The 27,615-nt window shown below is 49.0% G+C and overlaps 2 protein-coding genes and 1 pseudogene across 14 annotated transcripts in view; 1 reads left to right on the top strand and 2 right to left on the bottom strand.

The window, feature by feature from the left end:
• Positions 1-658: 658 nt before the first annotated feature.
• Positions 659-8,859, bottom strand: LOC147650208 (uncharacterized). The gene is made up of 7 exons (XM_086853450.1): positions 8,529-8,859; positions 8,198-8,306; positions 3,845-4,054; positions 2,487-2,804; positions 1,837-1,974; positions 1,273-1,453; positions 659-961 (listed from the first exon to the last, which is right to left on the bottom strand). The coding sequence occupies exons 2-6, from the start codon at positions 8,198-8,200 to the stop codon at positions 1,307-1,309; spliced, it is 816 nt and encodes a 271-aa protein (XP_086709576.1). The 5' UTR covers positions 8,201-8,306; positions 8,529-8,859; the 3' UTR covers positions 659-961; positions 1,273-1,306.
• The window catches only part of LOC111922519 (uncharacterized), a 42,091-nt gene continuing 15,134 nt past the window's right edge, over positions 659-27,615 (bottom strand). For 3 of the 13 annotated variants that reach the window (XM_086853446.1, XM_086853439.1, XM_086853444.1), the window contains 16 exons: positions 27,442-27,585; positions 26,709-26,989; positions 25,354-25,513; positions 24,473-24,776; positions 23,692-23,846; positions 22,432-22,749; positions 21,340-21,474; positions 19,719-19,862; positions 18,541-18,821; positions 17,186-17,345; positions 16,304-16,607; positions 15,538-15,692; positions 14,279-14,596; positions 13,629-13,766; positions 13,065-13,245; positions 12,450-12,752 (listed from right to left, as the gene is read on the bottom strand). In XM_086853446.1, coding sequence (XP_086709572.1) covers positions 13,099-13,245; positions 13,629-13,766; positions 14,279-14,596; positions 15,538-15,692; positions 16,304-16,607; positions 17,186-17,345; positions 18,541-18,821; positions 19,719-19,862; positions 21,340-21,474; positions 22,432-22,749; positions 23,692-23,846; positions 24,473-24,776; positions 25,354-25,513; positions 26,709-26,989; positions 27,442-27,585 — 3,144 coding nt within the window. In that variant the 3' untranslated portion in view covers positions 12,450-12,752; positions 13,065-13,098. Of the gene's footprint in view, positions 728-12,449; positions 12,753-13,064; positions 13,246-13,628; positions 13,767-14,278; positions 14,597-15,537; positions 15,693-16,303; positions 16,608-17,185; positions 17,346-18,540; positions 18,822-19,718; positions 19,863-21,339; positions 21,475-22,431; positions 22,750-23,691; positions 23,847-24,472; positions 24,777-25,353; positions 25,514-26,708; positions 26,990-27,441; positions 27,586-27,615 lie in introns of those variants that run through there. The other 10 variants (XM_086853440.1, XM_086853445.1, XM_086853437.1 and 7 more) reach the window with 7 other exon arrangements.
• On the top strand, positions 10,393-11,644 carry LOC147650207 (uncharacterized; annotated as a pseudogene).

Raw genomic sequence — 27,615 nt, 5'->3', positions numbered from 1 at the left:
TTTGTCCAATGAATATAATGAGCTGTTTCGATGTAACTAATGACTTCAGAGCACGTTTTGTTAAGGGCGTAAACTTGAGATAATGTAATAAAGAGGAGCCGTTGCTGTCTCTACTCAAGTGTGGGTGGGTGGGTGGGTGTGTGTTGTGTGTCTGTCTCTACAATGACCCAAGGTGACCTCCAGAAGTGCCTCCAAGCTCACCCAGCCTGAGATTCTGTGACTCTCAGAATAAAGCAGGTTGACGTTTCCTAAGGACAAATGAAAAAGCTCCACACATGGCAGGGTTCTCCTGACCTCACCAAAGTGGATTATGGCACATGTCTCCCTTCTGCAGATTCCTCCCTGGAGTGATCATGTCCCTCAGTGTCACTCCTTGAGGCTGAGAGAAATCTTTGCCCACGATCATTGGTCTGGGTGATCAATCTCTAATTCAGAATTGGTTTTCCGGGCTTGAATAGAATTGCTTCAAAGCTCCTTCAAATACAATGCACTATACTGGAAGTTTTATATATAGCTATCTATCTATCTATCTATCTATCTATCTATCTATCTATCTATCTATATATCTATATATCTATATATCTATATCTATCTATCTTTGGAAGGTATATATAATTATATACCCTGTACTGGGTAGTAAGTAATTCTGATAAAGATCTTTTAGTTTAATCGTGATCATAACAACCTCTTTATTTGTCTATAAATACATCCTACATCCTATGGAACACTGTTGTATAAAGTTCACTTACACCTATAACTATCCTTTAAACATAAACTACTGACAAATTCTAAGGCTAATTCTACATCCAGCTGCATCCTGGCTCCTCTCTGAGAAGTTTAGGAAGCAAGGAGATCCCTTCTGCTCCCTGTGACTCGACGGGAGTGTCTCGTGCCTGCTCCCTGCACAGCTCTCCAGGTGGTGCTGTCGGTCTCGGGCCAGCTGTGACTGCAGCAGGGACACCTGAAAGAGGCACAAGGCCCGGCTCAGACAAGCCCACGCTGGCAGCAGCATCCACAGCCCCACGGTACCGGCTGTCAGGGCAGACACAGCCTCCAACTGCAGCCCTCACCAACACTCTGCCCTCGGGGAAGGGGAAAGGAACAGGCTCCCAGACTGGCCCTGAACAGAGCTCAGATGATCAACAAGTCCATTCCAAGGCTGCCAAACCCTTCCCAGTACATCCCTCAGCCCCCACAGGTCTAGCAGAGCGAGTTCCAACAGCAGTGAGGAACCCAACTCTCATTTCCAAAGGACACATTTGGGCCACTGACCCCTTGCTCCACAGGCTGTGCATCAGCAGGAGGGCTACTGCTGCTCCCCTGAGCTGCTGGAGAACTCTTCTCTTTGAGAAGTCAAGGTATTTTGCTGGTCAGACTTGGGGACACGCGACCTAAGAGAGTGTGGTGGGAACACTCTCCTAAAAATTTTGATTCCTCTCCCCTCAGGTTCCACCTGCACATTGGATGAGAGAAAGGGCCACAGAAATCCGTCAGCAAACATGGGGCAAAAGAACCTCTGGACATCAATGCAAGATCTCTGCTCTGAGATCCTGAATTGCACCAGACAACACTGGGGGCAAAAAGTTCTCGCTGGGGGCTGCACAAGAGAGGCCAGGGTGTGTCCAGGGACACAGGGCCAGGGAGGGAGACAGTGCAGTGAAGGCGCCTTTGAGAAAGCCATGGGCTGCCGCAAGAGACGGAACAAAAGGCTGTGCCCACAGCAGGGAAAGGGAGAGGCAAGGAAACAAGCAGGGCACTGCAAAGCATTGCCTGGGCAAACGTGCTGTGCTCCAGAGGAGCCTGAGGCTCCGTGGAGGCACAGAAAGCCCATTTTACCTGCTCAAAAGTTCTCCTGGGCTCAGTGGTTAGTTCAGGAGTCTCTGTCTTTTCCTGAGCTGATGCAACCGGCTGATTTGGTTCCAGCATGGTCTGTGAGACACGTAACAGCTGCTCTTCTTGTGCTCCAACAGCCTGCTGGGGATTCAGAGGGGAGATGATTGCCTTATTTCAAACACCACAAGAGCTGTCCCTCAGAAATCTCCATCTTGGCAAGCATCCTCGAGGCACCAGCAGAGCAGCTGCTGCTGCTCAGATCTCTTGGTACAAAACTCTGCTGGGTTTAGTCCATCGCCCTGCTCACCTGCTCCATTCGTTCCCACACCAAATCCAAATCCCCACGTATTGCCATGATCTTGTGTGGGCACAGGAGAAGCAGCTCCCCATGCCCAGCATTTGGCCTGCAGCTGATCTGAACAGCAAACTCCAGAGCTGTAGCAGTCATTCTGGGCATGCCAGGAAACAATCTGCCAGTCAATGGTCTCTGGCTGGGGCCAGGCAGACAGACAAGGCTGCCTGCCGCAGCTTGGGCTGCTTTGGCCAAGCAGGCCTGGACTCACAGGGATATAGAGTCCCACTTCTTTATGGGAAATATCACTGGAATCCTTCAGGGACATTGGAGTGGACTGAAGGTCAGTGTCTCTGCCTACCTGGAGATGAGACTGGCCCATGCAGTTGTCAGGAGATTTTCTCTGCAGGATTACAAAGTTTTTCTTCAGAGTCCCTTTGGCCATTTCGCTCTTCCTCAGTGCAGCGCTCAGGAGTTGTCCATCCTCTGTCCCTTTGATTTCTTCTCTTCCTCTCTTCTTCAAGGCAGCAGCAGTCCCATGGTCCAACTCTTCTTGCATGTCTTCCCTCTCTGCTTCCAATTCCTGGGTTATCTTCTTCCGACTCTGCGTGTCAGATGCAGCCGTTTCCATCTTCTTTTCCAGATCCCTCAGCTTCTGTTGGTACAATTCCCGTTCATGCTGCCAAAACAGGGAGAAGAAGACTCACCCATTGCCTCTCTTGGTTTGCTTCTCATACCAGATCTGGACTCCTGCTGCAGGGGCAGGCACGTGCTGCCCCCCCTCTCTCTCTGCCTCTCGGGCTGCTGCAGACCTTGGCTGGGCCCCCCGTGACGCTGCCTCTTTCCCAGCTCGCTCAGCCCATCCCAGCTTCCTTTCTGCCCGTCCCCGACCTCTGGCAGCTCCACTCCTGTGTTCCTTTGGGCACGAGCTGCCAGAACTGCAGCCAAGATTTCAAGTCAATGCTAAGCAGGATTTAGGCAGTGCCATGAGGATGCGCTCTGCATCAGGAAGGAAGGAGACAGCAAACACCTTCAGCATTTCATTCCCTTGGCTTGGGGCAACAGGAGTGGTTTTCCAACACTCCTGTGTAGACTTTCCATGGCAGCATCCCCGAGAGCCCCACTGCCCTCTCTTGCAGCACCAATGGCCAGATCAGTCTGTCATTCCCTGCTGCCACTCAGGACGAGTTCTCCCATTTTCTTGTTTTTGCCAGGTTTTAGTGCACAAGCTGCCTTTTCAACCTTCCACTGTTTAAATGTAATGAAAAGATAGCCTGAAATATTTCATACTTATTGGAATTTATTCCATTTTTGTCAGCTTTGTTGAAATTTGGAGGAGGTTTTGAGGCTTTTCCCAGCCAGCCAATGACTGAGGGCAGTTTGGCAGAGGCGGGAACCCTCAGCCCCGCCCCCGTCCCGCCCAGCCAATCCCTGAGGGCACTTTTCCCGGCCCGCGGTTTGGGCGGGAGCCGCCCCCCCCCATTGTCAATCACTGAGGGGCTTCGGCTGAGGCGGGAACTTCTCCCCGGCCTCCCCTCGCCAGTCACTGCCGCCCCTCCCCTGCCTCGCTCCCAGTGGCTCCTTGTGACTCTGAATTTTCCCCAGCTGCCCCAGTCTGGGCTGGTTTGTACTGGTTTCTTCTCCCCGCTCCCCAGGTAGAGGAGCTCCGCTACCCCCAGCGCCCAGAGCATACAAGTCATGTCGCTAGAGCTTCCTGACCACAAAGGAGACAGAGGAGTCCTGTAGAAGTCCTGTGATTCGAACAAAGGGAAAGAGTCCATTAGGCGTGTCTCCAATGGGATCTCTCTGAATCAGTTGGAGCAAGTGGCCTTCTTTTCTTCTCATTCTTTTTCCCTGTTGGCTGGGGTACTTGGAAGGTGCTCGAGACATCCTGATCCACCTATCCATGTCCCTCTTATTATGCGCCCTCTGTAAAACACATGACCCATGATCATTACAACTGGCTAAATCAATTGATATTTTTCAGTGAGCTTTACTAATGGACATGGGCTGCTCCTCAGCCAAGCTCATGCTAAACTGCTGAACTTTGGGAAGAAGAACAAAGACTTTATAGGATTGTGAGAGATGAGGTGATATTTTTTGCTGAAGCCAAAAGGTTATTAGGTGAAAGAATTATGAAAAACGAGGTTCACTCTCCTGTAACATTTTAAAAGGTTTAATAAAGACAATAAGAGACAGAAAATAAAGCAAAGAGTAAGGGCTGGATGCCTTGGCTCTCTGCCAAGAGCACACCTGGTGCTTTGGAAACACCCTTTATATACCATTTGTACAGTATGGACTATATGCATATTCAGACTTTTCTAGGAAATGTTTTGCATGGCCACTCTTTGGGTCCACCTTTCTAGAGCATGCGTGTTCCTTGACTTTGTGCATTTAATTTCTCTCTTATCGTCTTTGACTTTGGGCCATGGCTCGTTCTTCCACAGGCAGTAAGTGCTGAGAGCAGCCTGGGCCCCCTCATCTGTTCACTGGAGGTTATCCTGCCCGTTCTGACAGGACTTAAACCTAACGTCTAAAATTCTTCTGACCTACGCCTCAGTTCTAGTTAACAGCAGGAGAGTGAGAAAAAGACATCGCAAAAGCTATTCTAACATTATACATGCACCGTTCATCTTAATACTTGTGAAAAGCCAATAGCATAGTATGCATTTATAACAGAATGAAACTTGCTGGTTCTGTGTGTTGCCATTTGTGGTTTGGATATGTTCTGCTTGGTTTGTTTGGTGCTGTTGTGGGCTGGGAGAGGGGAGGGGTTGAAGACCTGAAGACAAAGGAAGTAGAATGAGAGAGGAGGGCACAGAAAAGTAGGCAGTTGGGAGAGAATGTAAAGTCCAGTGTACCCAGCCGTGAGGGATTAGCATTTAAGAAAACAAAGGGAAACACCTAAGGAAGATCAGGCTGCTGGAGGCTGATGGGAGTTTTTCTCCTGGCCAATAACTGGCCATTTCTGACAGCTGACAGTAGTTTTCACCATTGAAAAGTGAGATCAACCTGTGAACACCACCTTAAGATCTAAGCCCGAGAATTTCTGGTTCTCTTTGGTTTCCGGCTTTTGAAGAAGTAACAGGGTTTCAGTTCAGCCTCCTCCTCCCCCGACCCAGGCCGGACAAGGCCGCAGGGGGGAGCAGGGCTGGCCAGAGTTCTGCGCTTCCCGGGGATGACGGAGAGTGTGAAGCGTCAGGAACCCCTTCTCGGAGGGCTCGCTGGGCCTTGTACAGCAGGCCTGCTGGGTCAGGCCGGTCCCTGGCTTGGCTGCAGTTTCTGCCACTGCTGAGTTTCACCAGAGACTGCCAAGTAAAGAGAAGAAAGCCATTGACCTGCAGCACTCTGAGACAGTGGCCACACTCTCCAGAGCAGCCATGAAAAATCTTCCATCGCAGACAGCTCCAGCCGCCGCTCCGGCAGAGATCACAAGACCGTCTACAAGGCCTGGGCAAGATTTGAACCCTTTCACTACCCAGATGAGACTTGCTGGTTAATATTTTTTTTTTTTCCCCAGAGAGAGGGGAAGAGAGAGTGTGATCAACAGGTAAAGAGGCAACATAAACTATCAAAGACAGTGAAAAAAGGAATTAAGCTTCAGACGGGAGAGAGAAATAAGGAGATGTTTTAATAAGCTGAAATATTCTTTTGCTAAAACTATAGAGATGGACAATAAGTGTTCTGAAAAAACTCCTTTAATTCATGAAAGAGTATTTGCGGGGGGAATAGAATATTTCAAAGTGTGGATTTAAGCAAATAGTGAAGTAGTTGTGATCTTATGTGATGCTGGAACAGAAATGGAGAAGTGAGAGTTGTTAAAAATTTGCAGCCTTTAAGAGGCAAAGAGAAAACTTCTGGTTCCAGAAATGCTTTCAGAGACAGATGAAGAGAACTTTTGCCTTTGAATAACTCATCCTTGAAATGACACCCCCTCTTGACTCATTAGCCCATAGCACACCTCAGAGTGGTGTGAAATGGGAGGAGAGAACTGATGGCAGAGTTCTCCGGGTGGCTTGCATCAGAAAAATAGAAAACCATTAGAAAACGTTTTTCTTCTGAAAAACTCCATAAATCAGCAGAAGAGAGCTTCTTTTTCTCTACAAAGACTGATGAAGAGACTATAGCAAAGTTGGGACTGTTTTAACCACCAAGGTTTTGTCTCTGTGTTGTCATGTGAACAAGACAATGGTTGTGTGGTAAAGAAAAAGGGTTCTAGAAGTTGCAGTCTGGTTTCTTATTCTTGTAGTTAGGTTAAGAAACCTTCTTTGTTCCTTGTAAGTTTTAAGCCTGTTTTGCTCTTGTTCTAACCCATATCTCACAGCAAGAAATAAGTAAGTTTTCTAGTGATTTTTTAGCTGGTGCTTTAAAACCACGACAGGCTTAGAATGATAATGTGCAGTCACCATCATTGGCAACTATCATTGCAATATCTTTCCTTTTACCAGGGGGAACGGCTGCCATAAATGCAAAAAAATATAGCTCCTCTTGCCTGTTGGGGAGAAAAACAGCTTCATTAGATTTTGAAAATGTTGAGTGAGTTGCTAACTGATGTTGATAGTATTAGGCATGCTACCTTGCAAAATCACGCAGCTATGGATTTTTTGTTGTCAGCACACAGACGCGGCTGTGAAGACTTTGAAGATTTCCGACTGGCTTGCTAGGTTAGGTTTAAAGGGTTGGTGGCAGACCTTGATCAAGGGGGCAATAATGTTACTGCTTGTATTTCTAAGTTTTATGCTGATTCTTCCTTGTTTTTTACAAGGCCTTCAACAAATGTTGCACCATTTAGTTACTCCAATTTTTAAGAAAAGAGTGGGAGCTGTAAGAGTCTGGGCTGTGTTAGAACAAATTTGACCATAAAGAGGAACACTTAAGAACAAGAGCAGGGTTATCAGACAGGGAAGGGGCAGTCGTGGTCAGCAAGAGAACACAAAGAAAGAGCTAAACAGGATGAGAAATAGAGAAATTGAACAAGTTGCGGTCCGATATACGCAAATGTAATTATCCAATAAGAATGCTTCTAAGGGTGTGTGAACAGCTGTCGCGCTATATCAGGAACGGCGAAGCCCTACGTGACTCTCTCAGCTGCATTGTCCAAGAGAGCAAAGTTAATTATTCTTAATCTTCTTTTATACACATGTTCGAGAAGGTCTGAGAGGTAAAACTCTCCTTGGCCATTAAAGCAACATACCCACCATCACTGGTTAAGTGGAACACCGCCCCTTGCCTAAACAACACCTGTAGATTGTTGTCCTTTACCAAGGGCTGTTTGGACTCTTTCTCATGCTTTCTCAGGCGTGAGTGAGAAGCCTCTGTGACTTAGTTTTACACTTAGTTTCTGTTCCCTGCTTACTTTTTACAATTAAGTGACAACGAACAACACACATGCAGTCGATTGTAGAAGAAATACTTGTGTGTAGATTTGTGTACAGTATAAATGTACCCAAACTTAGAGAATAAATGAACGATCCAATCATCATATTGGTGCTGTGTCGTTCCTGTTCCCGCGTGAAGAAATGAAAGCCCTGGCAATCAATTAATTGGATAAGACCTTATTTGGGACTTACCAATTCACAATTGCAACCACATTTAGAAATGTTAAAGGGGTCAGAAAACACTACTGATACCCGTGAGTTGACCCCAGAAGCCCTTTTTGTTCCTGAATTGGTTGTCAAAGCTTTGCTTGAGAAATTTGTCTCTCGCATTGAGCTATTGGCACAAATAGTACGATTATTTGTTTTGATTGGTAGCAATGACTTCTTTTGAAATTCTTGTGCAATGGAGTGATCCGTGGGAAGATCCTTTACATATGTTAGAATGGCTATTTTTACCTTTTTGATCTATAAAAACTGCCCCTGGTCTTTTTGAATTAATTGCTGAACTTATTAAGTGTCCTAAACAATGTGTTGGATTGACTGGTCAAGATCCTGAAAGAATTGTTTTGCCTCTTCAGAACTGGTACTTTGAGTGCTGTTGTGCCAACAGTTACTGGCAAGCTGTGATAACTTACAAGCTGCTAGGCTTACATTACAAGCTGCTATGGCTGCTTTTACAGGGCAGGTGTCTTACCATTTACCAAGTCACTCTTCACTGAAATTTTTTCAGCAAGTACCAGTTGGCCAAAAGCAGTTAAGTATGGAAAGCCCTGTAGATGGACCCGGTGTTTTTACAGATGGCTCTGGAAAAACAGAAAAAACTGCAGTTGCATTGAAAATCAATGGTAATTGGCAACCTGTGGTAAAATATCAAACTGGTTCACTGCAAATTGTTGAACTGAAAGCCACGGCCACTGCATTTCAATTGTTCCCTCAAGCTGTAAATATTGTGACAGATTCTGCCTATGTAGCAAATTTGACTGGAAAATTAGATCAAGTTGTTTTATCTGAAATTGATCACCCACCTTTATTTGATGTGTTGGTGGAATTGTGGGATACAATTCAGCAACGCACTGAATCATATTTTGTGATGCATATTCACAGTCACACTTCTCTCCCGGGGTTTTTCACTGAAGGAAATGCTGATGCTCTTGATGATCATTGTTGCCAATGTTGCCTTAATGGTTCCTCACCACAGGCAACAAGGTATCTTATCCATTTGACCATCAAGGTTTTCAAGCATTACCACGACAATTTGGTCTTAGTAACAATGACGCTCGTTCAATGATTTGTTGTATGCCCTGACAGTCACGGTTCACGTGTTCCTATGTATTATGGGACCAAGCCCAGAGGGTTGCAAGCGTTGCAACTTTGGCAGACAGACACAACTCACAGTCACAACGTCACAACAGACGGTCCGAACATTCTCTCACCTGTCTCACAACCGTCTCAAGGACAGAGACTGAGATCCTGAATATCGCAAGGGACTTGGCTTAGGGGTTTGGGCCTAGCTGAGGTGGATGTTTGCTAAGTGATTGTTTGCAGGTGGTTGCACGGTACACTGCCCTCGTTCCTGCTGGTGAGCAAAGGCTTGCAAGACGTGGTTTGCTCTGGACCCTACACCTTCCCCCTGCGCAATGGAATTCATCATCAATCTCCTCTGGTTTTGGCCCTGTGCCCCTCGCTTTGTAAAAGACTAGAAAATCACACCCCAAATTTACCTTCCTTTGAGATCTCCCCAACAGACAGAAGACTCTGCGTCTTTGGACGGCCGAGTGGACTTCGACGTTGGTAACTATAATCCCCTTACTCTCTTTTTCTTATGCTTTGCTTTCTCCTCTTTTCCCTCTATCGCATGTTAGTGCTGATGAGCACTCAATAAAGTGTGTTTTGCTGTTTAAGTCCTTGGTTTAAGTCCCTGATAATCTTCTGTACACTGAGATCGAATGAAAGAACCACATCACGAATCCCACCTTGCGGATCGTGACACTCAGACTGATGAGTTTGGGAGACTAAAGCATGTACATGTCTATTTATTGATACTTTTCTCACTTTGCTATTGTAGCAACTGCACATGCAGGAGAAAAAGCTTTGGATGTTATTTGTCATTTTCAAAGAGCATTTGCAATTCTAGGAGTACCTCCAAAAATAAAAACTGATAATGGATCTTGTTATATATATCTCAGAAAACACAAGATTTTTTGGCTGCATGGGGAATTGTATATGATACAGGTATTCTTCATTCTTCTGCTGGACAAGCTATTGTTGAACATGCCTATGGCACTCTGAAGCATCAGCTTCAAAAAGAAAAAAGGGGAATGCAAGGAGAAACCCCCCAGGCACGACTGCACAAAGCAGTTTATGTGTTAAACGTTTTATCCTACAGGGAGAAAACTTCTTGCCCTCCTTTATTTCCTCATTTCTCTACTTTGATTTCAAAATCCGAGTTGCAAAAGCCTGCTCGGGTGCAGGTGAGGTGTTGCAATGCAGTTAGAAAGGATGGTATGATGCAAAGAATGTACCCCCAAAAATGTAGAATTGTAAGCTTCTTTCCCTTATCTCTTTCTCCCCAGTTCCCCTTATTGGTTGTGTGAATGTAAGGCAGCCTCTTCCCCCTGCCTTCAAGAAGGGGTGCTTATCGATAGCTCTTGCTCTTTCCCTCCTGCTCTTCTCCACGGGACCCCAAGAAATAATGCTGCACTTGCATCTCAGCTAAGGGAAAGGGCCTCGTTTTTAAGTTCTTCTTTTCTATGCTATACTATCTCCCCTGTTTCCCTGGCTGCAGCTGGGCGGACAGTGGTAACAGAGAAGCAGGGGACATAGAAATTATAGCAGAGAGGGATTTGGTAAGTGGCCAATGGAGTGGTGCTGTAGATTTAATAACCTGGGGAAAGGGTTATACTTGTGTTTGCACAGAAAACGGACCACGCTGGATTCCTGCTCATTGTGTCAAGCCTTCTTTGGAGCACACAGGAAGGAACAGGATGGATGGCTCCGCAGCCAAAACGGAACGTGTGAGTGACACTGGCTAAAGCCGTACATCAGGATACGCTGTGTTTAGCAATCGCCAATCCTGAAAAGCCATGCTCTACATGTCTTGTTGGTGTTCCTCCTAACAACTGGCCTTGTCCCTCACAAGCTTTTAATTGTAAATCAAGAAATCCTGTACATAATGTAGACTCCTGGGATAGCATTTAGGCCCTCTTGCCTCAGGTTACAGCTGAGCCACAAGAACTAGAATTGCTAGGATCATTGCAAATGGATGCTTGTGTAATGTCTAGTTACAGGGACAAAGACAAGACCACAAGGGGGTTACCTCCGAATGTAAATGCAGCCTTAGACGTATATAGAAATGCAAGCTGATGGTGTAACTCTACCTCATGCTGTACATCACGTGCCTCTCATGTGCCTTTGCAGCTGCCAAAGGGTGTGTTTTTAATCTGTGGTGATCGTGCTTGGTTTGGTATTCCAAGTAAAGTAACAGGAGGTCCCTGCAGGTTGGGGCGATTGACCTTATTGACACCCAACAGAACAATGATAGATCAAGAGGTAAGAAGAACATGATCACTTTGACACACATTTACTTCTCAGTGTCAGGATGCTGTGGCCTTTTGGGGACCTGGTTCTGTTATTTCTGCATCTGTTCTGGCACCTGGAGTGGCTGCAGCTCACACTTTAACCTCGACACATAGACTTGGTTGTTGGCTAGCCAAACAAAGCAATGACACATCTGTAGCTTTAAGTGGGTTATTAATGGATGTAGATAGCATTAGACATGCCACTTTGCAGAATGGAGCCACTATGATTTTCTGTTATTGGCACATGGTCATGGGTGTCAGGATTTTGAAGGAATGTGTTGTATGAATTTATCAGATCACAGTGAATCAATCTACAAAAGCACTGCAAACTTGAGAGTTAATTACACGTGAATGAAGGACGGATAGATGATCTTTTCAAGGGCTGGGCCATCACGGGGTGGCTTGGATCTTTGTTGAAGACTGGACTGCTAATCTCGTTAGTGATTGTAATTATTGCTTTGTGTCTCCCCTGCCTGCTTGGATTTTAGCAAAGGGCCCTGCAAAAACCCTTGACAGCTGTGTTTGTAGCTCAAATACAAAAAGGGAGAAGTGTGGCTGGACTTAGCAGCTGGTCTGCAGGCTCATCAATTGGGTTAGCAGAAGAAGAAATTGATAAAATACAAGTTTATCCATAGCAAGGAAGAAAGCAAGGCCTTTAGCATGCAAACCAATAAATTAGATACATAAGGGATATTTGCAGTTAGGGGACAGTTATGCCTTAGGAGAGCATATGTGCCTTAATAATCTGTTGTAAGCTCTTGCCAATTAATTATTGACATCAATTGCTTTGTACCAATAAAATACAATGAGCTATTGCTTTGTCCAATGAATATAATGAGCTGTTTCGATGTAACTAATGACTTCAGAGCACGTTTTGTTAAGGGCGTAAACTTGAGATAATGTAATAAAGAGGAGCCGTTGCTGTCTCTACTCAAGTGTGGGTGGGTGGGTGGGTGTGTGTTGTGTGTCTGTCTCTACAATGACCCAAGGTGACCTCCAGAAGTGCCTCCAAGCTCACCCAGCCTGAGATTCTGTGACTCTCAGAATAAAGCAGGTTGACGTTTCCTAAGGACAAATGAAAAAGCTCCACACATGGCAGGGTTCTCCTGACCTCACCAAAGTGGATTATGGCACATGTCTCCCTTCTGCAGATTCCTCCCTGGAGTGATCATGTCCCTCAGTGTCACTCCTTGAGGCTGAGAGAAATCTTTGCCCACGATCATTGGTCTGGGTGATCAATCTCTAATTCAGAATTGGTTTTCCGGGCTTGAATAGAATTGCTTCAAAGCTCCTTCAAATATAATGCACTATACTGGAAGTTATGATTATATACCCTGTATTGGGTAGTAAGTAATTCTGATAAAGATCTTTTAGTTTAAACGTGATCATAACAAACTCTTTATTTGTCTATAAATACTTCTACATCCTATGGAACACAGTAGTATAAAGTTTTACTTACACCTATAACTATCCTATAAACATAAACTACTGACAAATTCTAAGGCTTATTCTAAATCCAGCTGCATCCTGGCTCCTCTCTGAGAAGTTTAGGAAGCAAGGAGATCCCTTCTGCTCCCTGTGACTCGACGGGAGTGTCTCGTGCCTGCTCCCTGCACAGCTCTCCAGGTGGTGCTGTCGGTCTCGGGCCAGCTGTGACTGCAGCAGGGACACCTGAAAGAGGCACAAGGCCCGGCTCAGACAAGCCCACGCTGGCAGCAGCATCCACAGCCCCACGGTACCGGCTGTCAGGGCAGACACAGCCTCCAACTGCAGCCCTCACCAACACTCTGCCCTCGGGGAAGGGGAAAGGAACAGGCTCCCAGACTGGCCCTGAACACAGCTCAGATGATCAACAAGTCCATTCCAAGGCTGCCAAACCCTTCCCACGTACATCACTCAGCCCCCACAGGTCTAGCAGAGAGAGTTCCAACAGCAGTGAGGAACCCAACTCTCATTTCCAAAGGATACATTTGGGCCACTGACCCCTTGCTCCACAGGCTGTGCATCAGCAGGAGGGCTACTGCTGCTCCCCTGAGCTGCTGGAGAACTCTTCTCTTTGAGAAGTCAAGGTATTTTGCTGGTCAGACTTGGGGACACGCGACCTAAGAGAGTGTGGTGGGAACACTCTCCTAAAAATTTTGATTCCTCTCCCCTCAGGTTCCACCTGCACATTGGATGAGAGAAAGGGCCACAGAAATCCGTCAGCAAACATGGGGCAAAAGAACCTCTGGACATCAATGCAAGATCTCTGCTCTGAGATCCTGAATTGCACCAGACAACACTGGGGGCAAAAAGTTCTCGCTGGGGGCTGCACAAGAGAGGCCAGGGTCTGTCCAGGGACACAGGGCCAGGGAGGGAGACAGTGCAGTGAAGGCACCTTTGAGAAAGCCATGGGCTGCCGCAAGAGACGGAACAAAAGGCTGTGCCCACAGCATGGAAAGGGAGAGGCAAGGAAACAAGCAGGGCACTGCAAAGCACTGCCTGGGCAAACGTGCTGTGCTCCAGAGGAGCCTGGGGCTCCGTGGAGGCACAGAAAGCCCATTTTACCTGCTCAAAAGTTCTCCTGGGCTCAGTGGTTAGTTCAGGAGTCTCTGTCTTTTCCTGAGCTGATGCAACCGGCTGATTTGGTTCCAGCATGGTCTGTGAGACACGTAACAGCTGCTCTTCTTGTGCTCCAACAGCCTGCTGGGGATTCAGAGGGGAGATGATTGCCTTATTTCAAACACCACAAGAGCTGTCCCTCAGAAATCTCCATCTTGGCAAGCATCCTCGAGGCACCAGCAGTGCAGCTGCTGCTGCTCAGATCTCTTGGTACAAAACTCTGCTGGGTTTAGTCCATCGCCCTGCTCACCTGCTCCATTCCCTCCCACACCAAATCCAAATCCCCACGTGTTGCCATGATCTTGTGTGAGCACAGGAGAAGCAGCTCCCCATGCCCAGCATTTGGCCTGCAGCTGATCTGAACAGCAAACTCCAGAGCTGTAGCAGTCATTCTGGGCATGCCAGGAAACAATCTGCCAGTCAATGGTCTCTGGCTGGGGCCAGGCAGACAGACAAGGCTACCTGCCACAGCCTGGGCTGCTTTGGCCAAGCAGGCCTGGACTCACAGGGATATAGAGTCCCACTTCTTTATGGGAAATATCACTGGAATCCTTCAGGGACATTGGAGTGGACTGAAGGTCAGTGTCTCTGCCTACCTGGAGATGAGACTGGCCCATGCAGTTGTCAGGAGATTTTTTCTGCAGCATCACTATCTTTTTCTTCAATGTCCCTTTGGCCATTTTGCTCTTCCTCAGTGCAGAACTCTGGAGTTGTCCATTCTCTGTCCCTTTGATTTCTTCTCTTCCACTCGTCTTCAAGGCAGCAGCAGTCCCATGGTCCAACTCTTCTTGCATGTCTTCCCTCTCCACTTCCAATTCCTGGATTATCTTCTTCCGACTCTTCGTGTCAGGTGCACCCGTTTCCATCTTCTTTTCCAGACCCCTCAGCTTCTGTTGGCACAATTCCCGTTCATGCTGCCAAAACAGGGAGAAGAAGACTCACCCATTGCCTCTCTTGGTTTGCTTCTCATACCAGATCTGGACTCCTGCTGCAGGGGCAGGCACGTGCTGCCCCCCTCTCTCTCTGCCTCTCAGGCTGCTGCAGACCTTGGCTGGGCCCCCCGTGACGCTGCCTCTTTCCCAGCTCGCTCAGCCCATCCCAGCTTCCTTTCTGCCCGTCCCCGACCTCTGGCAGCTCCACTCCCGTGTTCCTTTGGGCACGAGCTGCCAGAACTGCAGCCAGGATTTCAAGTCAATGCTAAGCAGGATTTAGGCAGTGCCATGAGGATGTGCTCTGCATCAGGAAGGAAGAGCAAACACCCTCAGCATTTCATTCCAAGGCCTTGGGGCAACAGGAGTGGTTTTCCAACACTCCTGTGTAGACTTTCCACGGCAGCATCCCCGAGAGCCCCACTGCCCTCTCTTGCAGCACCAATGGCCAGATCAGTCATTCCCTGCTGCCACTCAGGACGAGTTCTCCCCTTGCAGGCACACGTCCTGATCTGCATCAGCACTTGGCTTTCCTCTCTTCTCTCCCCACTGCCTGCTCTCACACGGCCAAGGCCAAACACCTTTCAATTAACAGCAACCTAGGTCTTCTCATCCCTCCTGCCAGCTCCAGATATTTAGAAATCTGAACATGGATTTGGACACCAGAAATTGCCCAAACCATGCAATGTCAATAGAGACAGTGTGGACATGGAGAACTAAAGCTTCCAGGGCACAGAACTCCAGCATGGAGGAAAATCAGCAGCCTCAGTGCTAACTGGCTTTGACATGGCTACAACATCATTTCCTCCTTGTTCAGAAGAATGCAATTAGGAAAGTTAAACTGGAAAAAGGTGCTCCTTTGAACTGGTAACACCAGGTGCAAACATAGCTAGGAAATGGCCCTTTGTGGCATCTGCCATTCTCACCAGCACATCCTTCCTTTCCTTCTCCTGGCTCTCCAGTTTCCTCCGAAGATATTCCATCTCCTGACGAACAGTCACAGCCTCTTTCTTCAGGGCAGTGGCCTCTTCCTTCAGGCCCGTTCTTAGAAAGATTTTCTGGTGTTCTGCCCTCCATAATGCTGCAGGAGGGAAGGAGAAAGAGAAGGGGGAAAGCAAAGTAAAGTAAAGTAAAGTAAAGTAAACCAATGGGCGCTCTGCAGAGACAACAGCACTGTCTTCTCTGCCTGACTGGGTTTGCCAAGTCTTAAGCCCACTAGAGCTTCCAAAACTGAGAGAAATGAAGGAAACTTCCAGGCAGAGAAAAAAACAAGAATGGCAGGGGCAAGGTTCAGAGGAATAGCAAAGTGTGCAGAGTGAACAATCCAAGAGAGACAAAGCAGCTGGGATGCCTGTGCAGCCCTGCTCCAGAGAGGCCAATAGCCTGGAGGCTCTGGCAGGGCCTGGAGCTTGAGAGAATTTGCCTCAGGCATCCAGCTCCAGCTGCTTAGCACAGACACAGCACCTGAAATGCACCAGCTGTGTATGGGATCAGCCACAGCAGAGCCAATTGGCACTGCCAGCCACAGCATAGTTCTCAAGAAAAAGTTTTCACAGGCACTTGGATGGATAAATCTCATACTGGTTGTTTTTCCTGTCTGCCATCTCTGGGCAAAGGCCTTTACCTCTGCATGGGATCAGAGATCCCCGCTGGTGGAACAGGATGGGGCAATGGATGGGAGAGAAGTTGTACCTTGCTGAGTTTCCTCCAACAGTGTCTGCAGCTCCTGATTGCAGGCCTTGATTTGGTTGTTGTCAGCCTGAGCCATCCTCAGCTCCATCTCCATGGCCTCACAGTGTGTGGCCATGGCCTCTGCTCTTTCCTCAGAGCTCTGGAGCCTCAGACGCAGCTCAGACACCTCAGCCTGCAGCAAATGCACAGCGTCCCTCAAGCTCTTTTCTCTTACTCGGGACTTTTCCAGCTCCTGCAGCAGCTCCTTCTCTCGAGTGTCATGCTGAGCTGCCTTCTCTGTCACTGCATCCTGCAGGGCCCCTGTCTGGAAGATGGATTCAGAGAGCCTCAGGGACTGGGCTGCTCCTGAGGCAGCAGAGTGGGCAGTAGGGAGAGCATTGAAGGAGAAATGACTTCAGGCAGAAATACGCCAGAAACAGAAGGTGCAGAACCAAGGATTCCAGTGGAGACAAAGGTAGAGAAAGCAGGGAAAGGGATGCAAGGGGCACCCTTGAGGCTGCAGCTCTGAACACGGGCTGAACTGGCTGTGGTGGAAGTGCCCTGCCCAGCCTGCCATAGCCATGTCTGTGTCCCCACATTGCTCAGTGCCTGGCACAGGCACCAATCCTGTCAGGGACAGCACTGCTAACAGAGGGACAGAGAAGCTCCAGAGGAGTGTGCTGCTGCTTCTGCTCCCAGATTTCCTGCTGGGCCCCAGGAGAGAATGGGAGAAAACATCGGCAGCAGACACCAGATCCAGCCTTGGCCTGAGGGTGCAGCAGCAGCAGCCCTGGGCAGAACACGGTGGCAGTGGATGCTGCTGGGAGGGGAAAGAGGTTGGGACTAGCATGCCAAAGGTGGTGTTGTGTGTCCCTGGAGAAGAGGATGGAATGCACAGCTTACCTGGGTGCTGAGCTCCTGAAGTTTTCCTGCACGGCTTGAAGAGACCAGTTCGGCCTGCTGAAGAGCAGAATGAAACTGTGACAGCTGATTATTCAGTTCCACGTTCTTTTCTTCCAGCTCTGTGAGGTGCATATTCCTTTCCTCCAGAGACAGAATCAGCCTAGAAGGGAAGCATGCAACTCATTACTAATGGTATCACATTTTATAAACTCCTAGGACTTGCAGCACCTCAGAGAAAACTGCTCTGTCCAATGAGGTTTGTCTAAACAACTTGGCTGTTTGTTCCCCCTGCAGTCACAGCCCAGCATGTGCCCACTCTGCTTTTGTTCCTGAAAGAACAGGGAGCTCCTGCCTTCATGGCCTACCTTCTATTTGAGATGGGAAAGTGAATACAAACCTAACAAAGTCCTGCAATGAAGACATTAGGGGAGAGGAAGAATTTTCTTCTGACTAACCAGGCTCCAAGGGGAAGAGGTTTGGTCAACATGGAAGAGACGTTTCCTTCCCCCGTCTTGTATGTCCAGGTGGGAGGAGCAGCACCCTACAGCCAGGGGACGTCTGGGAAGTTCCCTGAGATTTACCAGCACCCATCCTACTTTCAGCTGGAGGAACAAAGGCCCAAGGCAGAAGTGGCAACAGAGGCTTGGAGCTCAAGTTGATGGAAGATGCAGAAACCTCCAGGCAAGCAAGAGTGCTCTGCCTTTCCTTTGTCTTCTTCTTGGAAGAAGAATCCTGTGGCACTGAAGACTGGCTTGACTTGATCAGCTGGAGGAGCCCCCCTAACCTTGCTCTGGTTTCTTGCATTCTTTGCACAGTCAGTAACACCTGTGAGTGTGGAGGGTGGCAGGGACCCTGCTTGAGCCCCTCCAGGCACCGGGGGGGCATTTTATCAGGAACAATGCACCAGAGACATTCTTGTTTCTCGGGTGCCTCCCAGGGCAATCTGGGCTTGATCAGCACTCAGGGCCTTAAGAAGGTTCTGCCCAGCAAAGGCATCAGATGCCAGGCTGATCAGATCCCAAAGGCTTCAAGTTACAGCAGCCAAGGTGGAGCTGATGGATGTATCCAGCTCCTTACACTGCAGCTCCAGCACTGTTAACACACCCACCTAACCTAACAGCACAACACTCCCTAGAGGGAAAGAGCTACCCCAAAAGCCTTTGTCTTCAGAAAAACTCCAACTGAAGGCTTAAAATATTAGAGAATGAACACAACATACAGAAAATGAGATGTGTCTTCATGGAGAGTTCAGAATCTGCCACTTAAGAAATGCTGCCAGAGCCCCAGGCAGGTGCAAAGATGGCAAAGAGGGAATGCATTCACCACATTGCAGAGTCCCACAGGCTTTCATTTACCTGTCATTTTCACTGTCTAGGAGCTGCATGAAAGCTTGCAGTTCTGAATTTTGGCGTGCCACTTCTTCCCATTGTTTCGATTCCTTCTCCATTATCTGTAGCAGCACTTGGAGCTCCTTCTTCTCTTGTTCTGCCTCCTCCAGCCTCTTTTGGATGTGCTCAGTCTCCAACATCTTCTGCTGCAACTGTTCCTGGGCCTTGCTCACATCTTGCTGGGCTCTCTGGACTGTGCTTTCCTGGAACTCTCGGGAGGCTGCCAGCTGAGATGTCAACTCATCCACCTCCAGTCAAACAGAACAAAGCAGTCAGAGGCGACAGCCACAGCCTGCCACTGTCAGCCACAGCAGAGGCCGTGAGGAAAGGGAAAGGACAACTTCCCATTTCTCCCTGTCCTGAGAGTGCCGCGGTGGGGTGGATGGTAGGGGTGCCGTGAGCTCCCTGAAGAAATGTCTTTAAGAAGACGGCCCAGGGGCTCAGGCACCTCCCTCGCCCCATGAGTGATTTTCAGCTCAGCCCAGCAGCGGCTCTCAGGTGACGCAGAGAGAGGGACTGAGGCACTGTGTGGCGTTCCACAGACAACTAGCCTTTCTTGAAAGCAGGGCCCTCTGTGAAGGGAGCCAGGGACAGCAGCTCTCTCCAAGAGGAGAAAAACTTGGGTTTATGTAGAGAAGGAGAGGGGCAGGGAGAAACTAGTAACAGGGCAACTTGGTAAAGTGACAGGGGAAAAACCAATGGGATACAATAAATCAACATGTAAGTTCAAAGGTCTCTGAGTAAAACATTTCCCCTCTCCAGGGGAGTGCCACAACTCTTGCTGGCCGACTCCTCAGCCCCCACATGAGAGCACCAGATTCACAATGGAGATGGACAACTTGGTTAAGTCTCTGAGTGGCCCACTATGGGCACCTAAAACAGCACCTCCCAAACCAAGAAGAGGCCAGCAGGAGTCCATGCTGATGGGTGCTGGCCAATAGCCCAGAGGACTGGCCCAGCTGTCCAGGGGGCAGCAGCTGAAATTCAGCAGAGCACTGAGTGTCCTTCAGAGCAGCTGCCATGGAGCTCCCACAGCATGAGGCAGCCCCAGGGATCACTCCATCAGCTGCTGCTCTGCCATGGAAAAGCAAGAAGGCCACAGAGTCCTCCCTGGGTGACTGCAGGGCCACTGCTGGTTCACTCACCTGCTTTTGTAGAGCATCCCTCTGTTTGAGGAGGACATTCATCTCCTCTCTGATGCCCTGAAGGTCTTCCTTGTGCCTCCTCTGCACTGCCAGCATTTCATTGTGAGCTTCCTGCAGCTCAGCTTGCAGCTTTGCCTTGATGGTCTGGCAACAAAATTTAGAGTAACTTCCTTCAGCTACTTCTTGTGGCTTCTCAACCCAGCTCTGCTTGCACTGCAAGCCCTCCTTCCTGTGGCTGAGCTCTGGAGCTTACCAGGCTCTGTGTTCCCAGAGCCTGAGGCAGCCCTTGCCCCCTCACTCCCAGGAGCTGCCTTTTGTGCCCTTGTCCCTGCCCTGCACTCCATCCCCTGCCTACTCAGATGTAATGGGGTGACTTTACCTTTAAGATAGCTTTGGGAGCCAAGGTAGTTGAAGCTGCTGGTGACTGATGGGAATCTTTTCTCCTGACCAATTATTGGTCATTTCTACGAATTGACAGCAGTTTTGACCATTGAAAAGTGAGATGAACTTTTGAACACCGCCTTAAGATGTAAATCCAGAGTTCTCTTGGTTTTTTTGGGGTTTCTGGCTTCTAACAAGGTAACAGGCTCTATCTCGGCCTCCTCTCCCCACTCCAGGCCGGACAAGGCCGCAGGCAGGGGGGGAGGGGAGAAACGGAGCCAGCTGGCCTGGCTTAGTTTGTAGTTTCTGCTGCTGGACTGAAACCTGACACCATGAACACTTGCAGCTTTTCTGGGACTTTAATTCTTTTACTACCTGGATAAAATGTACAGATTACTCCTTTTTCCCAGAGAGATGGAGAGAGAGACAATCAACATGAAGATAACAGTGAAGAAAAGAGTTAAGTTTTAGATGGGGAAGAGAGAATAAGGAGATGCTCTATAAGCTGAAATATTTTTCTGTTAGAGCTATGGAGATGGACAATAATGTTCTGAAAAAAAACTCCTTTAATTCATGACAGAGTATATTGGGAGGAATGGAGTGTTCAAAGTGTGGATTTTGAGCAAAAAGTAGAGTAATTGTGGTACAGTGAGGAGCTGGAACAGAGTGGAGCGAAGATTTGAGGTCTTGAGGGCAATGAGAAAACCGTTTTCCAGCGAAGCTCACAGAGACAGATGAAGAAGACTTTTGCCTTTGAATATCTCATCCTTAAAAAATGCTATCCCTAGACTCATGGCCCATACACACCTCAGAGTGATGTGAAATGGGAGGAGTGAACTGTTGGCAGATTTCCGGGCAACTGGCATCAGAGAAATAGAAAACTCTAACAGAAATAATTTTCTCGTGAGAAACTCCATAGATTAGCAGAAGAAGACTTCTGTTTCTCTACAGAGACTGATGAAAAGACTCTAGCAGGAATTGGGACTGTTTTAAACACCAAAGTTCCAAAGTTTGTTTTTTTTTGTCTTTATGTTGTCACGTGTACAAGGGAATGGTTGGGTAGTGGGGGATAAAAGGGTTTTCTGGAGGTTTATTCTGGTGTTCTTATTCTTGTAGTATTGTTAATGAATTTTCGTTATTTCCTTTTAAGGCCTGTTTTGCTCTTGTTCTAATTCATATCTCACAGCAAGAAGTAAGTAATTTTTTAGTTACTGCCTTAAAACCACGACATCAGACTTACCCGTTCCTTCTCTTGCTGCTCTTTCACCTCCTGCCTGAGCTGCTGGACCTGCTGGCACGCTTGGCTGAGCTCTCCCTGAGTTTGGAGCAGTGTCTCTGTTAAAGCCCTCTTCTCATTCTGCTCTTCCTGCAGCACCTGCACAGAAGCAAAGAGCAGAGGCTTTCACACTTGCCTGCAACATCTGTGTGGGAAGAGACAAAGATGGATGGGCTCACGCGCCCTCAGAGCACTTGGCTGCTGCTCCCCTGGGCCACTGTCTGCCCTGGGGAGCCACAGCTGCCCAGGAAGTGACTTAAAACACATCCCAGAAGACATCTCTGGGTTCCTCTTCAGAAATACTCTAGATGAGTCGTTAAATAGATTTTTCTCATCCTTCTCAGCATTCCTCAGGATCCCTGTGCAGAGGCAGCCAGTGCCACCTCGCTGGCAGCCAGAGGACAAGGAGCACCTGTGCTCTGGCCTCCAAGGTTCACAGCACTGCCCTATGCAGCTCTGATACCCTGGGCTGCAAAAGCCTCTGCCACTGTTACCTTGGAGCTGCTGTGTCAGGCCCTGCTGCCTTGCCTGGGATCTGACAGCTCCTTGCCAACAAACATCCCTACTCCAAATGTGATGTTGTTACCCAAAAACACTGCATCTTCCACAGCTGCCAATACAATTTACGCTAAGCACCAGCAGTGCAGCTGCTGCTGCTCAGATCTCTTGGTACAAAACTCTGCTGGGTTTAGTCCATCGCCCTGCTCACCTGCTCCATTCCTTCCCACACCAAATCCAAATCCCCACGTGTTGCCATGATCTTGTGTGGGCACAGGAGAAGTAGCTCCCCATGCCCAGCATTTGGCCTGCAGCTGATCTGAACAGCAAACTCCAGAGCTGTAGCAGTCATTCTGGGCATGCCAGGAAACAATCTTGCCAGTCAATGGTCTCTGGCTGGGGCCAGGCAGACAGACAAGGCTGCCTGCTGCAGCTTGGGCTGCTTTGGCCAAGCAGACCTGGACTCACAGGGATATAGAGTCCCACTTCTTTATGGGAAATATCACTGGAATCCTTCAGGGACATTGGAGTGGACTGAAGGTCAGTGTCTCTGCCTACCTGGACATGAGACTGGCCCATGCAGTTGTCAGGAGATTTTCTCTGCAGGACTACAAAGTTTTTCTTCAGAGTCCCTTTGGCCATTTCGCTCTTCCTCAGTGCAGAAGTCAGAAGCTGTCCAATCTCCGTTCCGTTGATTTCTTCTCTTCCACTCGTCTTCAAGGCAGCAGCAGTCCCATGGTCCAACTCTTCTTGCATATCTTCCCCCTCCACTTCCAATTCCTGGATTATCTTCTTCCGACTCTTCGTGTCAGGTGCACCCGTTTCCATCTTCTTTTCCAGATCCCTCAGCTTCTGTTGGCACAATTCCCGTTCATGCTGCCAAAACAGGGAGAAGAAGACTCACCCATTGCCTCTCTTGGTTTGCTTCTCATACCAGATCTGGACTCCTGCTGCAGGGGCAGGCACGTGCTGCCCCCCTCTCTCTCTGCCTCTCGGGCTGCTGCAGACCTTGGCTGGGCCCCCCGTGACGCTGCCTCTTTCCCAGCTCGCTCAGCCCATCCCAGCTTCCTTTCTGCCCGTCCCCAACCTCTGGCAGCTCCACTCCCGTGTTCCTTTGGGCACGAGCTGCCAGAACTGCAGCCAGGATTTCAAGTCAATGCAAAGCAGGATTTAGGCAGTGCCATGAGGATGTGCTCTGCATCAGGAAGGAAGAGCAAACACCCTCAGCATTTCATTCCAAGGCCTTGGGGCAACAGGAGTGGTTTTCCAACACTCCTGTGTAGACTTTCCACGGCAGCATCCCCGAGAGCCCCACTGCCCTCTCTTGCAGCACCAATGGCCAGATCAGTCTGTCATTCCCTGCTACCACTCAGGACGAGTTCTCCCCTTGCAGGCACACGTCCTGATCTGCATCAGCACCTGGCTTTCCTCTCTTCTCTCCCCACTGCCTGCTCTCACACGGCCAAGGCCAAACACCCTTCAAACAGCAACCTAGGTCTTCTCATCCCTCCTGCCAGCTCCAGATATTTAGAAATCTGAACATGGATTTGGACACCAGAAATTGCCCAAACCATGCAATGTCAATGGAGACAGTGTGGACATGGAGAACTAAAGCTTCCAGGGCACAGAACTCCAGCATGGAGGAAAATCAGCAGCCTCAGTGCTAACTGGCTTTGACATGGCTACAACATCATTTCCTCCTTGTTCAGAAGAATGCAATTAGGAAAGTTAAACTGGAAAAAGGTGCTCCTTTGAACTGGTAACACCAGGTGCAAACATAGCTAGGAAATGGCCCTTTGTGGCATCTGCCATTCTCACCAGCACATCCTTCCTTTCCTTCTCCTGGCTCTCCAGTTTCCTCCGAAGATATTCCATCTCCTGACGAACAGTCACAGCCTCTTTCTTCAGGGCAGTGGCCTCTTCCTTCAGGCCCGTTCTTAGAAAGATTTTCTGGTGTTCTGCCCTCCATAATGCTGCAGGAGGGAAGGGGACAGAGAAGGGAGAAAGCAAAGCAAAGTAAACTGATGGGCACCCTGCAGAGACAACAGCACTGTCTTCTCTGCCTGACTGGGTTTACCAAATCTTAAGCCCACTAGAGCTTCCAAAACTGAGAGAAATGAAGGAAACTTCCAGGCAGAGAAAAAAACAAGAATGGCAGGGGCAAGGTTCAGAGGAATAGCAAAGTGTGTTTGCTCTTGGCCTTGTGCAGAGTGAACAATCCAAGAGAGGCAAAGCAGCTGGGATGCCTGTGCAGCCCTGCTCCAGAGAGGCCAATAGCCTGGAGGCTCTGGCAGGGCCTGGAGCTTGAGAGAATTTGCCTCAGGCATCCAGCTCCAGCTGCTTAGCACAGACACAGCACCTGAAATGCACCAGCTGTGTATGGGATCAGCCACAGCAGAGCCAATTGGCACTGCCAGCCACAGCATAGTTCTCAAGAAAAAGCTTTCACAGGCACTTGGATGGATAAATCTCATACTGGTTTTTACTCATGTTGTTTTTCCTGTCTGCCATCTCTGGGCAAAGGCCTTTACCTCTGCATGGGATCAGAGATCCCCGCTGGTGGAACAGGATGGGGCAATGGATGGGAGAGAAGTTGTACCTTGCTGAGTTTCCTCCAACAGTGTCTGCAGCTCCTGATTGCAGGCCTTGATTTGGTTGTTGTCAGCCTGAGCCATCCTCAGCTCCATCTCCATGGCCTCACAGTGTGTGGCCATGGCCTCTGCTCTTTCCTCAGAGCTCTGGAGCCTCAGACGCAGCCCAGACATCTCAACCTGCAGCACATTCATAGCGTCCCTCAAGCTCTGTTCTCTTACTCGGGACTTTTCCAGCTCCTGCAGCAGCTCCTTCTCTCGAGTGTCATGCTGAGCTGCCTTCTCTGTCACTGCATCCTGCAGGGCCTGGATCTGGAAGATGGATGCAGAGAGCCTCAGGGACTGGGCTGCTCCTGAGGCAGCAGAGTGGGCAGTAGGGAGAGCATTGAAGGAGAAATGACTTCAGGCAGAAATATGCCAGAAACAGAAGGTGCAGAACCAGGAATCCAGTAGAGACAAAGGTAGAGAAAGCAGGGAAAGGGAGGCAAGGGGCACCCTTGAGGCTGCAGCTCTGAACACGGGCTGAACTGGCTGTGGTGGAAGTGCCCTGCCCAGCCTGCCATAGCCATGTCTGTGTCCCCACATTGCTCAGTGCCTGGCACAGGCACCAATCCTGTCAGGGACAGCACTGCTAACAGAGGGACAGAGAAGCTCCAGAGGAGTGTGCTGCTGCTTCTGCTCCCAGATTTCCTGCTGGGCCCCAGGAGAGAATGGGAGAAAACATCGGCAGCAGACACCAGATCCAGCCTTGGCCTGAGGGTGCAGCAGCAGCAGCCCTGGGCAGAACACGGTGGCAGTGGATGCTGCTGGGAGGGGAAGGAGGTTGGGACTACCATGCCAAAGGTGGTGTTGTGTGTCCCTGGAGAAGAGGATGGAATGCACAGCTTACCTGGGTGCTGAGCTCCTGCAGTTTTCCTGCATGGCTTGAAGAGACCAGTTCGGCCTGCTGAAGAGCAGAATGAAACTGAGGCAGCTGATTGTTCAGTGCCACGTTCTTTTCTTCCAGCGCTGTGAGGTGCATCATCCTTTCCTCCAGAGACAGAATCAGCCTAGAAGGGAAGCATGCAACTCATTACTAATGGTATCACATTTTATAAACTCCTAGGACTTGCAGCACCTCAGAGAAAACTGCTCTGTCCAATGAGGTTTGTCTAAACAACTTGGCTGTTTGTTCCCCCTGCAGTCACAGCCCAGCATGTGCCCACTCTGCTTTTGTTCCTGAAAGAACAGGGAGTTCCTGCCTTCATGGCCTACCTTCTATTTGAGATGGGAAAATGAATACAAACCTAACAAAGTCCTGCAATGAAGACATTAGGGGAGAGGAAGAATTTTCTTCTGACTAACCAGGCTCCAAGGGGAAGAGGTTTGGTCAACATGGAAGAGACGTTTCCTTCCCCCATCTTGTATGTCCAGGTGGGAGGAGCAGCACCCTACAGCCAGGGGACGTCTGGGAAGTTCCCTGAGATTTACCAGCACCCATCCTACTTTCAGCTGGAGGAACAAAGGCCCAAGGCAGAAGTGGCAACAGAGGCTTGGAGCTCAAGTTGATGGAAGATGCAGAAACCTCCAGGCAAGCAAGAGTGCTCTGCCTTTCCTTTGTCTTCTTCTTGGAAGAAGAATCCTGTGGCACTGAAGACTGGCTTGACTTGATCAGCTGGAGGAGCCCCCCTAACCTTGCTCTGGTTTCTTGCATTCTTTGCACAGTCAGTAACACCTGTGAGTGTGGAGGGTGGCAGGGACCCTGCTTGAGCCCCTCCAGGCACCGGGGGGGCATTTTATCAGGAACAATGCACCAGAGACATTCTTGTTTCTCGGGTGCCTCCCAGGGCAATCTGGGCTTGATCAGCACTCAGGGCCTTAAGAAGGTTCTGCCCAGCAAAGGCATCAGATGCCAGGCTGATCAGATCCCAAAGGCTTCAAGTTACAGCAGCCAAGGTGGAGCTGATGGATGTATCCAGCTCCTTACACTGCAGCTCCAGCACTGTTAACACACCCACCTAACCTAACAGCACAACACTCCCTAGAGGGAAAGAGCTACCCCAAAAGCCTTTGTCTTCAGAAAAACTCCAACTGAAGGCTTAAAATATTAGAGAATGAACACAACATACAGAAAATGAGATGTGTCTTCATGGAGAGTTCAGAATCTGCCACTTAAGAAATGCTGCCAGAGCCCCAGGCAGGTGCAAAGATGGCAAAGAGGGAATGCATTCACCACATTGCAGAGTCCCACAGGCTTTCATTTACCTGTCATTTTCTCTCTTTAGGGAAGTCGCAAAAGCATGCAGTTCTGAATTTTGGCATGCCACTTCTTCCCATTGTTTCGATTCCTTCTCCATTATCTGTAGCAGCACTTGGAGCTCCTTCTTCTGATCTTCTGCCTCCTCCAGCCTCTTTTGGATGTGCTCAGTCTCCAACATCTTCTGCTGCAACTGTTCCTGGGCCTCGCTCACATCTTGCTGGGCTCTCTGAACTGTGCTTTCCTGGAACTCTCGGGAGGCTGCCAGCTGAGATGTCAACTCATCCACCTCCAGTCAAACAGAACAAAGCAGTCAGAGGCGACAGCCACAGCCTGCCACTGTCAGCCACAGCAGAGGCCGTGAGGAAAGGGAAAGGACAACTTCCCGTTTCTCCCTGTTCTGAAAGCACCAGATTCACAATGGATATGGACAACTTGGTTAAGTCTCTGAGTGGCCCACTATGGGCACCTAAAACAGCGCCTCCCAAACCAAGAAGAGGCCAGCAGGAGTCCATGCTGATGGGTGCTGGCCAATAGCCCAGAGGACTGGCCCAGCTGTCCAGGGGGCAGCAGCTGAGATTCAGCAGAGCACTGAGTGTCCTTCAGAGCAGCTGCCATGGAGCCCCCACAGCATGAGGCAGCCCCAGGGATCACCCCATCAGCTGCTGCTCTGCCATGGAAAAGCAAGAAGGCCACAGAGTCCTCCCTGGGTGACTGCAGGGCCACTGCTGGTTCACTCACCTGCTTTTGTAGAGCATCCCTCTGTTTGAGGAGGACATTCATCTCCTCTCTGATGCCCTGAAGGTCTTCCTTGTGCCTCCTCTGCACTGCCAGCATTTCATTGTGAGCTTCCTGCAGCTCAGCTTGCAGCTTTGCCTTGATGGTCTGGCAACAAAATTTAGAGTAACTTCCTTC

Source organism: Cyanistes caeruleus, chromosome 16 (assembly GCF_971803275.1).
Source record: "Cyanistes caeruleus chromosome 16, bCyaCae1.hap1.1, whole genome shotgun sequence".
In the NCBI taxonomy this organism is placed as follows: domain Eukaryota; kingdom Metazoa; phylum Chordata; class Aves; order Passeriformes; family Paridae; genus Cyanistes; species Cyanistes caeruleus.
This window is presented reverse-complemented; position numbering and strand designations above follow the sequence as displayed.